Here is a 12938-nt window from a genome sequence, read left to right on the forward strand (position 1 = left end):
TGAAGAGATGCCGAAAGGGCTGAATAAAACTAACCTCCAAGCTGACGTCGTAGAAGGCGCGCATTTTCCGAAGATATCTGAGGGCCCCTCTGCACTGTGAAGTTCCTCGCGCACTCCATACACGTGCTGGCTTCGTACAGTTTCTGACCGCGCACCAAGCAGTTATTCTTAAAATATGTCTCAACATTCTAGGATCGCCACCTCAGAACAGCACGTGCTGCGGAGCTTACTCATCTATGCCTGTTTTTCTGCGCACTGCACCGTCAAAAGTCACCTCTTGTTTCGACGCACCGAGTAGAAAATAAAAATTACGGCAGAACTGCCAAGTGGCGAAAAAGCACGTGCACACATGGCCCGGCGCCTTAGGGCACATCTCCAGATACAACCTGGGCTCGTCCTGTCCTGCGAAAGAGCTTGCTTTTTTTTTCTTTTTTTTTTTTTTTTGAAGAGCGATTGCATTGACTGACGGTGCCCAGCTTTACTCGGCTCTCGGTTCGGGGGAGTCGAACATATGCCGTCTACACATGCACTGCCACCGATCGAGGGGAAAAGCCAGTGGTGCGCATTGCACACTGGCTTAGTTTTTGTTTTATTGATCTACTTACTTTCAAACTGCCAAATTGCGCGGATTTCAAATTCGTACTTCAAAAAGAAAAAAAATGAAAGCCGCCGGCAGAAGCGATCGCGCGCCGACGATGCGCTGCGCCCCAAGCGCCGGCGGCCTTCTACCAGACGACATAAACGAGTAGCGGCTTTCTTTGCTTTGATTTTGATTTATTTTTGAACACAAAGACATGTTACACATGTCTCTTACGTGCGCATGTGGCATGAGGCAGGAAATGGCCGAAGAAAGCTTCGTTCTAACAAGTTTGCTGTCGAGAAGCGTAGACTTCGCGTTCACTCCGCCGCCTCCGACGAGCAGACGTACCACATACGGGAGCGCCGGCGGGAGGTGGCGCCACTTGTTCCGGAGCAGTGGCGCCTCCATACCAGCACACTAGGCCGTAGAAACGGCTATAGTGAACTAGAATACTATAGAAACGGCGACGAGAAACGGCAGACATTTTACAAACAAAACATAAAACAAGTTTTAGGTCACGTCCGGCAAGTTATTTCTCCTCACTTCTTTCAGCTGGCGCATGCGCAGAAGCGACGGAGCATTCCAATAAAGATGGACTGGTACCATGACTCGACTTCTGCGGCACTTTTCAAAACTGTGCGTTTGAACCTAATCCTCGAACCTGCAGGGTAAATGCTGCTCAAACTACGAACTGCCACCAAATGTAGTTCAAAAGATAGGCACGATGGAGGCATACGCTGACAACAGCACTGGAAGCCCACCTGTACCTGGTACCAGCGGTACGAGTAGTCAGTCGTTTGTAGATGAAGCAGACATCTTTCTGTGATTGTGCCTGCAGTCAGGCAGGACGTCCTCAACAGTGTCTAGTCAGTACTTTCCATTTCGCAAACTTAAAAAAAAGAATAGTTTTTAGAACTTTAACATATTCAATGGTGTTTAGTAGGAAAAAAAAGTGCGTTTTTTTCTTTTTACATTAGTTATACTTGTTTAAAAACTGAATAAAATGTACAAAAATGAACTTTTTGGCACATAAATACATTTAGCGGTTTTTAGCGGGTTTTGAGAGTTCTTGTTGCAGGATTTCTATTTTTTAAGTTGGCAACACTGATCGGCAGTGCTCCATTTTGTTCCATTTTGGAATCCAGTGCCGGAAGGAAATTGTGCCTGTCCGCCTAGCTTAGAGACTGTGCTTAGCATGGATTCAAGTGGGAACGCTTACACGCGAACGACAGCCAGCGGCGTCGCTTCTGGACCAGCGGTCACACCGCTGAGGCAAACTCGAAACGCCGAACAAGCGTCGGACAAGCACTGCCCTGACGGTGCGACTTCTCAACACGACAAGCTGTCAGGGAAAAGCATGCCATCCTTCGTGCTCAAGAGTACCCTGTCTCCTGATGCTCCCGTGTTTGTTCCGAGGCACTTCCGAGTCCCTCTGCCACAGGAAGTTGCCAAGCCGTGCCCACTTTCACCTCAGTCACAGGATGCCAACCATATGCAATGCTGGGGCTCATGAGCTTCATTGAGGACGTAACGCTGTGTCCTGCGGAGTTTGACTCCAAAATTGAGGATTTGACCAGCACACTGAATGGAATTACGGATGCAAGCGGCCTGTGTCAAGTTGTTGACACCATTTTCGAGCAGGGCTTGAAGGAAGCCAACTTTAGGTATAGCGGGGCACGCTTCTGCAACGACTTGGCGAGCAACCTTCATATTCGTGGCGTGGAGGATTTCACAAACCTGCTCCTGGACCGGTGCCACAAAGAGTATGTCAAGCAGAATGACTTGGGGTCCGATAACTTAATTGATGATGCCTACCTACGTGGGCTACTCCTCTTTATTGCCGAGCTCTTCTCGCAGATGACGTTCTTGCGAGAAGACAACTCGTACAAGGTGAAGCACCTGGCAGCCTTCATTCGCAACATGATGCACGCTCTGCTGCAGTCCCTCACCAAGGAAAATATCAAGAGTACCATCCAGGTACTGAAGCTCATTGGTGCCTACCTGGAGAACTATGAGAAAGTTGGGTCGGCTTCAGGCGACAGTAGCGCCCTCGACAGCGTGTTTCAAAAGCTCCGTGAGATCTCTGTAAAGAAGGCCGTCGACCCGACCGCGGCGTTGATGGTCCGGAATGTCATTGAGCTCCGCGAGATGAACTGGGGCCGCTCTTCGTCATCTTTGAGCTCCCCGTCGGCTGGCCCAGGCGAAGACAGCCTTCCCATTACGTGCGGCCCCGACGGTGTTCCAGTGTCCAATGAAGAGGAGAGGTTTTTCCATGAGCTTCTCCTCACAGAACAGATGGGGAACCTCAACGTGTCTGATGGAAGCAGATACTCCAACAACTGCTGCAATGACGACATGGATGATGAAATCGCGGCAGCCTATGAAGAATTCCTCAAGGAGTCGGGACAATGAAGCACTCTCCATGTCTGCAAGGGGCAAGGGGGCGGGGACCAGGGTGGCCTGGCCAAGAATTGCGAAGATGGGGAAAGTGTGGGGGATGACAGTGCCCGGTGTTTTCTTAAGTATTCATTTATTTCTTGTTTTCCTTATCTTTGAGTGAATTTGGAGTGGGGAACAGTGTGATGAAACTTTGCGCTTTCATATTTTTTAAGTAGGCCGGGTTGGGGCCTCTTTCAGTTACCTCAAGTTTGCTTTATTTCTTTCACTATACTTTTTCTCTATATCACCATGCATGGGTCACGTCACATGGTGTCATGACATGATTCAGGCCATTTGAATATAATTCAGAAGCAACCTTGTACATTATTGATGCACAAAGTGCGGATTTTTGGACGAGGACTAATAAAAACAAGCCATTTTGCAAAAAAAAATTAAACAGGCAACTGTGGAATTACAATAGGTATGAAGTGGTGCGAGAGATTTCGAAAGGGGTGATGGTTCCTAGTCTTAACTTTTGCCAATGCAGTCCTGTGTATGAGAACAGAGGTCCGAGCACGGTTGGAAATTAAGCAGCGCGGGGTGGATAGGCTTGCTTTGGGAGCTCATGGGAATATGCCAAACCAGGGTGTGCAGAGTGACCTGGGATGGTTTTCTTTTGAGAGCAGGGAAGCTAGCATCAAGATAGCGTTTGAGCAACGATTGAGAGAAATGGGAGGAAAGCGGTGGGCTAGGAAAGTCTTCAGCTACCTCTACATGAGGAATGTTGACTCAAGATGGAGAAGACGGGCAAGAAAATTGGCAAACAAATATTTGAACAGCAGTAGGGGGACCAGCCAGGAATTATCAATTAAGAAAAAGGTTGAAGAATCAGAGAGGGGTTTAAGGATAATGGAGTAAAAATAGACTTTAAAAGGGTGGAAATAAACAAACGAAAGTTAGCTGATTGGTGGCTGAAAGCTAGGCAAGAATAGGTTCAAACTATATTATAAAATGGCTAGGCGGCTTGTGACGCCGCCTCCCGATTCAAAGGGTTCAGCCTTATCCATCCATCCATACCAATACATGTGTTGCGCGCGCGCCAAACATTTGCAGGCGCGCTTTTCATTTTCTGTTGGTTTGAAACACCTTCAAGACCAATAAAAATCGCGGAGGTTGCCTGCAAGCGGCTGCTCCACACGCGCGAGGAGCGTCTGCTAGCATGGCCTTCGGATCTCAGAGGCCATGCTGCTAGGTCTCGCGCGTGCTGCTGATGTGCGTCCCGGCTGCGTATTGACAAACCATATCCCGTAGGAGCACTCGAGCAGACGACGCTCTGACGCGCAAGCACGTGACACAACGTCACTTCCCCGAGTAGCAGCGACGCTGACAAGCGTTTAGGGGTAGATCGGCTGGAAACGCTGATTGGTCAAAAAGTGTGACGTCACGCATGACGTCACGGGTGACGTCACGTGTGACGTCACAAGTCACGTGACATTTTGTGACGTCATGTCCTGTTGGGGACACACGTGTTTTCCCCAGATTGTCTCTAGAGTCCCTGGATTCCCCGTGCTTTTGAGAGCGCGCGCGGGAGGTTAAAAGAAGCGTGCATCTCGCTGCGCGCTTCACTCTGCCCGCTCCTGTCGGAATGGCTGCAGAGATTTCCAACCAGGGTGAAAGCGATCCTCGGCACGCTGACCGTGATTCCAATCACGATGATCGTCAGCTACATGATCGGCGCTGTGACATCTGCAACAAAGTCTTCACTGCGCGCAAGAACATGTTACAGCATAAGAGAAATGTTCACAAGTTGGAGGCAGAAGGAGCTGTCCTGAAGTGTGATGAGTGCAACTGCGGGCTCTCGACGCTGGAAAACTTGACTCGTCACTATAGCGACGTACACCAGTTCCCAGCCGAACATCGGCAACTGTCCTTCGCGAACGACAAAGGTAAGTAATTATATACATACTTCGTTTTTATTTTTTTTTCTGTCTCGTTCTTCGATCAGCACATGTGTGATTCCATATATATGTATATATATATATATATATATATATATATATATATATATATATATATATATATATATATATATATATATATATATATATATATATATATATATATATATATATATATATATATATATATATATATATATATATATATATATATTCGGTTTTGCGATGTGAGCATTCGCGGCTTGAACTTTTGGTACAGGCGAATTCGCATGCACAATACATGTAAGCAAATTTATTTTTTCCATGTTCTCGGCGATATGCGCTGTGTATATAATCCGCTGCCTTTCAAAATTTCGCAGGGCATTCTGCGATTCGTTTAGCTTGATGAGGCGTTTTCTGGAAGCTGTATTTAAGATGAACTCGATCATTTTTAGATATATAAATGTTAGACTAATGTCAGACTGGACTGTATTGCCGCGTCTCATATTTTTTTTTTTAGTTCTTGTTCTTTAGGAAGCGTGAATACTTCCATATATTCGCAATAGACCGTTTTTCTGAGAGCTTGATTAATTCTCATGTCTCGTTTTTATTATATAGCTGTGTACATATAGTGTTCATGTCCGCGCTGCACTGTTCTTGCCTGTATTTGTGGTCGGTTTTGTATAGGAAGCATAATTTCGATTATTTGATATTTTTCTTTATTTATTTATTTTCATTTATTTTTTGTTCGCTTGTTGCCATGTCAGACGCTTCGAGAAGCTTGGAATTCAACCCCATCATATACGTATATTTATACGAGTTGGGAAAAAAAATGCGTTATTTCGGCTCAGCCGCTGACCACAGGTACCTTTTGAAAGGCTACGTTTTTACATTACTAATTTCACTTTACTATGCATGCTGCATTTTCCGAAATCGAGGAAAACCTATCATTTGCGGCAAAAGCTTAGTGAAGACAATAAACCGAAGCAGAAGAGGGCAAATACGGTCTGGTTGGTACATGCTTAAGAATCGAGTAAAGCGCTAGGAGAGACGAAACACGTGAACGACAGAGCATGTATCTGTCTGTCGTTCACGTGTTTCGTCTCCCCTAGCGCTGTTTTACTCGATTCTTCAACCGAAGCAGCCGATTTTACAGGCTGCGCTACCTGGCGAACTATGACGCAATACAGTTTGGGGGCTGGTCTCGTAGTTCGTCAGGTGGAGCAGCCTGTCGAATCAAGTTCTCCGCTCGCCACGGTGAAAAATTCTGCTGTAGCAGACTGCCAATTTTCGCCGATTCCGGAAAACTAAGGCAAGCACAGATGTTAAATTATATCAAGAAACTTAGAACAATGGTCTACGCTTTTCGATCGGCACTTCAGTGAAATTGCCGGTTTTGTTTAGTGCACCGGTTTTCAGCCATGTGGAAAGGTGGTGCGGAACCTTAATCAATTGCGACCGGTATTGAGACTATAAGGTAGAGGGCAGGGCGAATCTTGTATTCGTGCTGCGATCTTTTGCGTACTAGAAGCACGTTGTGTAATTGGGATTGAATCGATCGGTTAAACAACGCGCATTTGATGCCAGCGCGCGGCTACAATAAGGGATTCGACTCCTCCACATATCATGCCGCTCGCCACGAATTGCAGGCCCGTCTATCAGCTAGTTTCAGTGGTGCCGGTATCAACAATCGCACGATCATCTCTCGATCCCCATCTCCTTCTTTCGCGCGCGCTCTTGCGCTTAGAGAAGTTAACATTGACATTGAACCTACGTGGACCCCGCAAAACCAGAGTAGAGTGAACTAGTTCACTCTAACCAGAGCAAAAGCGGGAGAGCTATCGCGCGACCTATCATTTCTTTTATCGTGGGCGTGGGTTTCGCACACCCACCTCCATTTCAGAAACCCATTGGTGTAAGGCATATATGTAAGCAACTATTTAGATCAAGCATGTATTTCAACCATATATATATATATATATATATATATATATATATATATAATGTATATGTATATAATTCAAAGGAGCGAACAGTCTATGAGTCCAAGGGGAACATTTTCAATACCAACAACAAATCATTAAAAAAATATATGTCCAAATGTTCGCCTTGGGCTCGTAGACTATTCTCTTTTTTCAATTATATATAGCGAGCCCCTCGGTTCTCAGTTCCCCTTCAATTCTTTTCTATATATATATATATATATATATATATACATAATATAAATTCGAATCCCAGGTCAAAAGTCCTCACAAAGGTGAATCTTCTGCGTTTGTGAAAAAAATAAGGGGGCTATATGTATATGCTGTAATAATTAATGGTTCTCAGGTGTGGCAGCACTCGGCACTATAACTGTCACAATGTTCGGTACACAAATTCGCATCTGTCTGGTGCAGTGTTCTCCAGTATTTATGGGTCCAGCCAGCGGCACAACAGTCAAATTTAATTGGTCCTGTGAATCTGCAATTTTACAGATAAAAAGGTTCTTCCACAGTCGACTGCGGTTTCCGCCACTTGAAAAAAATGCGGGCAAATCCCAATGTTAAAATACTGTGGGGAAAAATGTGGACTAGCAAAGCTACCTTTGTGGTTGGCATTTTAGCCGAATTATAGTCTGGTAGTTTGAACAGAATATTTTACAGCCCAAGATTGATAAATATGCAGAATAATTAGTTGCAACAACTAAACCTTCATGGTAGAATTTCCCTGAACATTGCAAGATACTCAGCAATACTGGAAAAAAAAAACTATTCCACACATGCAGTTTTAGGAATGTGGACTACATTATACTGTAAGTAATAGTATGTGTTGTGCACAATGTTTTTCAAACAGTCATGCTTGATGAGTGTAGAAATTACTTTGTCAGTGATACAGAGCCCTGATTTTTTTTTTTTTCAATTTACAGAGTTCCAGGAATGGAAAACGAGAGAGGAGGTGAATGAGGACTGCAAATTCATAGCACCTCAAGGCGAAAAAAGGCTCGCTGGTGGAAGTACAAGGGTGTACTATAAATGCCACAGGTCAGGAGTGGCTAGGCCAAGCCGAGGGAACAAGGTACGGGCAATGAAGAGCCAGGGAAGCTGCAAGAGTGGTAAGACATGCCTTTCTTTTATGATTGTTACTAGAGAAAAGAATGAAGTCAAGGTGATGTACCAAAGGACACATTATGGGCATGATGCAGATATTGCACACCTCACCATGACCACCCAGGAAAGAGCAATCATTGCAAGTGACCTTTCAAAAGGAGTGCCCATGAAGACTATAATGAAGAAAATAAGGGCATCAATAACAGTCAAGCTGACTCCTCTTCATTTGACTGATTGCTTAACCTTACACAACATCAAATGGCAGTATAATCTCAATGTGCCTGAAAGATGTCATGACAGTGATGCTGTCAGTGTTAGCACATGGGTGCAAATCATGAGGAACAAGAACCGACCTGTTGTTCGCTTGTACAAGGAGCAGGGGGCTGTTGATTCAACAAATACGTTCAGCACGAAGGATTTTGCTCTTGCTCTAATGACGGAGCCACAGGAAGACCTTCTGAAGGTTTTGGGCTCAGGAACAGTCTGTGTTGATTCTACACATGGAACAACAGGATACCAGTTTGAATTAGTGACTGTTCTGGTGCTGGATGAATTTGGAGCAGGACTGCCTATGGCATACTTTATCTCCAGCACAGTAAATGAAAAAACTTTAACAGCCTTCTTTGAATCTGTGAAGTCTTCCACAGGAGCATTATCAACTAAGATTTTTATGTCAGATGATGCATCTGAGTTCTTCAAGGCTTGGTCAACTGTCATGGGTCCACCTCAGCACCGACTGCTCTGCTCATGGCAAAAACTGGAGGCAAAGGATTATGGAGAAAGTCAAAGGAAGAGAACTTGGAGCTGAGATTTACCGGACAGTTCGCACACTGCTAGAATCCCTTGACAAGAATGAGTTGACTGAGCTTCTTGAGCCATTTTTGGCCAACAACGACCCCAGGCTGCAGGAGTTCATGCAGTATTTTAAAGCAAACTATGCTTACCGCCCAGAAATGTGGGCCTACAGTTTTCGAACTGGCCTCGGGATCAATACAAACATGCATCTTGAAAGAATGCACAGGACTTTAAAGCATAATTTTCTGGAAGGCAAGAAGAATCACCGTGTCGACAAGCTCATCTCGGCACTGATGGACATGACATACCATTTTCTTATGAAGAGGATAGGCCACATCACAAAAGAAAAGAGAACCTGCAAGATGAGTCGAATTGAGAGGAGCCATCGAACTGCCATGGCAAGCCCAGCATCTATAGAGAGGAATGAAGATCGAACATGGACTGTGCAATCCCAGTCCACAAAAGGCCTCGCATACAAAGTCTCAAAGGTGAAAGATGGTGCTTGCTGCCCTCTTGCATGCAGTGTGTGCATGGTGTGTGTGCATAGCTATGCATGCACTTGCTATGATCATCTGATGTCCATAATAGTTTGCAAACACATTCATGGTCTGGTCATAGCTAGCACACCAGAAATAGCAGCTGTGAAAATCCCTGAAACTGCTCTAGGAGTGTTGTCAACTTCGAAGATAAGTGAGGCTTTCCACATCTTGGAAAGTGTTCAGGCAGCAGAAGCCTCAACAAGTGTGGCAAACTCAGAGTTGGTTGTGGCCAAGATGCAAGTAATCAAGGAATATACAGTGAAAGAAGAAATTTCTCAAGAAGTGCACAACAAAGCGTGCAAGCTTTTGGACCCTGTGCTGAAGATCTACGAAGAAACTAACAAGCAACAAAAGTCCCACAACTCAAGGGAGCCAGCCAACAAGAAAGCTGGGCATCAACTGAGGTTTCATACTACTAAGAAACCTAGGTTGTCCAGCTTAGGTTTTTCTAAGCCAACTGAGCTTCAGAAAGAGAGTATCAAAAGGCAAATCCTCGACAGCACCACCGAAGATACTCTTATAATTACATCTTCAGGACATGAATATCTTTGAAAAGTGGAATGGAACCCCTATGCCACTCTTCTGCACAGATCTATGAAGATAATGTGAAGCAGGAAATGCACAAGCAAGCATGAAAATTTAACTTCAAATTACATTTTTTTTTAACCCAGAAAACTAGCACGTACTTGGAATAAGTGTGAATTCCTACTTCTGAGAAGAGCACTGCCTTAGACTGACTGAGCCTTTCATCTCTGCCGAAATCACCGCAACTACATTTGTAAAGGTCCTTGTGCTTCCTGTATGATCTTACCTAGCTGTAGGTGAAGTTCGCAGCTGTATGGTACCAGTTGGTTGGTGTGTGCGTTAGAGCGCGAGAAACACCTCCAAGCTGGCCATATATGCTGCAGGTAAGTACTTTTCCTTCCAGCCCATCATTGTGCACCACTAACACGCTGGTCATGTGTGCTGCAGGTAAGTATACTTTTTCTTTCAGCGCAGCATCTCGCACATCGTGCGCTGCATCTGGCAGAGCCAGACAACATTTTTTCTCTCGGCAGAGCCTGACTGCTAGAGAGCGCGTCTCCCAGGTGGCGGATAGGGAGGCTCTAACCAAGCACCTGAGCTATGAGCTAACAAAAAACAGAATTGCTTCAATCAAAGGAAGGAGTGCTCAGACACGAGGTGTTTTATAATGCCATGGTGCTTCGTAAGAGTGGTGCTTGCACCCGCGGACCAACAGAGCTTTTACCTGAATGCCTTGTCATGTTTCTCACTTGTATGTTTTATTTTCACCCAGGTCCATGGCTGCATGCTACTGGCAATTAAAAAATTGCTGTTAGAGTGGAGCTTGCATACAAACATGTTCTAGACAAATTTTCTGGCTGACAGCATTGTGCACTATCACAAGACAGGTAAATGTATGCATACCGAAATAAACAGAACTTTCCATGCTGATTAATCCCACTGTAATGCATTTCAGAGGACAAACAGGCAAAGAGACATGGACACCATTGCTGCCTTTCACAATTGCATTCAAGAATCCATTCAGTTAATGGGGATATCTGGTTGTAATTCGCATCCTGCACCTCATGTTGGAATTTGCTTGTCCTAGCACTTCAATAAAAATATTTATTGATTTTGATCTTGCAAAAGTGTTGTCTTCTCACTTGTTTCTACATGCATGCTTCCAGGGATTTCGATATATAAGCAACACTGCCTGCAGTGCACTGAACACAAAGAAAACTACAACACTTGGTGGTGATATGTGTTCACACCACTGCAATGAATCACAATCATTTATCCTAATAATGACATGTTTCAGGCATCAGACATTGCTGAACCACATTCTTCAGCACTTGTATGAATGGCAGCAAAATACTGTTGTAATAGCCAAGGGTATTGGTTGCACAGTGAATTAGATATAGTTATGTAAGCACACAAATTTGCAAAATTAACTTAACACGTAACACTTGTCTGTGTCAAGCAGCTGTTTGTCCAAACCAGTTTTTATCATGTTCTTGTGATCTTGGCTGGTGCCTCTCTCGCCAGATGTTGCATACTTGTTCAAGACTAGAAGAAAAGCTGCAATAGTGGCAAACAGCAATGATGAAATATGAATATTTGTTAACTTAATTGCACTATCTTACTGAAGAACTATTGCTAAATGAAGTTCAAGCAATATGTGCAGAAACAAGACAGCATTTTGCTAAGTGAATAGGTATAAGGCACATTCATAATGGCAGCACAACTCTTCATTATGACATTGAAGAAGAACATTTCAAACTTATACAAATAAGTGTTAGATCACCACTGAAAGTGTAATAGGTATTTGTATTCTAACTGCAATATTTAATTAGAGGCCGCAGAATGCAACAAATTCTAGGATAAGGTGAGCGATGTGGGACCATTTGTTTGGTTTCCCTAATAAGACTGTGCAGAAACAAAATTCCATTGAAACTAGGTGCTGCATGCATGTTTCAGTGAAGACAAATTTTTTCAGTGACTGAATCACAGCTACCCCACACATTGTCAATAGAGATGGGAGGGCTCGCTAAAACAAACAAAAGCTTTAAGTATGATGCCCTTAAAAAAAGCTTGAAAATTTGTACTAATAGATGGCTGCTTCTAAATACAAAAGAACACTGGAAAGGGTGCAGAAAAATATTTTTTTGCTGTTATTTAGGTTTGCTTGCACAATTTAGGCTTGCCTGAGAAGCTTCGTGATCAATGCCTAATCTACTGGAAAAATTTAGTATGCTGAAATGCTGCATTTTTGTTTTTCCCACTTCCACTAGCTGAGTGTCAAAGCATTAACATAATGAAATGTAGTCTCGTTTCGCTTATTTGTATTTCAAATGAAGTGCGAAGAGAAGCTAGTCAGGTCGTAGTTTCATGCAGATGTCGAGCGTCGTTGAGCCGTTGATAGTCTGTCACGTTACTAAGATGTGATGTCACTAGCATTCACTGATACCCTTCTGTGTTTCATGTGTCAATAATTATGGTGCTAACGATGAGTCTCAGTTGGGAGAAAGATTTAACAGCTCATTGAAGATGAATAAAATATATGATAAAAGTTTGTTGCGCCCAGAACTTGGCCTTGCATGACCTTACATAAGGCAGAAACCCGTAATATTGTCGCGTAAACAGCGACCTTTACAGTTGCGTCCGAGGTCCAAGGCGTGGCAAAGGTTCTACGAACAGCGTCAGAGTTCAGGCTCGAGGTTAGCACACTTCTTCCTCTCACACTTCTGCGCTTCTTTGTCGTCAACGCATGCTACATTAGCCCCCCCCCGTGCGAAAAGCATCGTCCCGATGCTATATTGAAAGAGGGACAGAGTAAAAGGGGCCGCTATCTGGCATGAAAAGGCTTCAAGCGGACCACGTGGACCACTTCAGAACGCTTGGGACGCCGGGGCTCTGGTTCCTCGTGCGGAACGACTTCATAGTCCAGTTCACTGACGCGTCGAAGAACGCGGTAGGGGCCGAAATAACGGCGCAAGAGTTTTTCGCTAAGTCCGCGTCGTCGAATGGGGTACCAAACCCAGACAAGGTCACCTGGCAGATAGTCTGCAGTCCGCCGCCGCAGGTTGTAGCGTTGTGCATCTCGGCCTTGCTCCTGCTG

At 44.4% G+C, this 12938-nt stretch overlaps 1 protein-coding gene and 1 pseudogene across 3 annotated transcripts; both read left to right on the forward strand.

The window, feature by feature from the left end:
* Window positions 1-1817: 1817 nt before the first annotated feature.
* LOC146183648 (polyadenylate-binding protein-interacting protein 1-like) lies at window positions 1818-3050 on the forward strand (annotated as a pseudogene).
* Window positions 3051-4519: 1469 nt separating this feature from the next.
* Window positions 4520-11278, forward strand: LOC146183649 (uncharacterized). 3 transcript variants are annotated; one of them, XM_084609175.1, is made up of 4 exons: window positions 4523-4905; window positions 7802-7950; window positions 10614-10728; window positions 10797-10984. In XM_084609175.1, the coding sequence occupies exons 1-3, from the start codon at window positions 4605-4607 to the stop codon at window positions 10683-10685; spliced, it is 522 nt and encodes a 173-aa protein (XP_084465301.1). In that variant the 5' UTR covers window positions 4523-4604; the 3' UTR covers window positions 10686-10728; window positions 10797-10984. The 3 variants fall into 3 exon arrangements, with proteins under 3 accessions (XP_084465299.1, XP_084465301.1, XP_084465302.1); XM_084609176.1 differs by having other exon boundaries at window positions 4532-4905; window positions 7802-7987; window positions 10797-10983; XM_084609173.1 differs by lacking the exon at window positions 10614-10728 and having other exon boundaries at window positions 4520-4905; window positions 7802-7987; window positions 10797-11278.
* Window positions 11279-12938: the final 1660 nt, after the last annotated feature.

This window comes from Amblyomma maculatum, chromosome 7 (assembly GCF_055883805.1).
Source record: "Amblyomma maculatum isolate TAMU_Amacu chromosome 7, ASM5588380v1, whole genome shotgun sequence".
Classification (NCBI taxonomy): Eukaryota; Metazoa; Arthropoda; class Arachnida; order Ixodida; family Ixodidae; genus Amblyomma; species Amblyomma maculatum.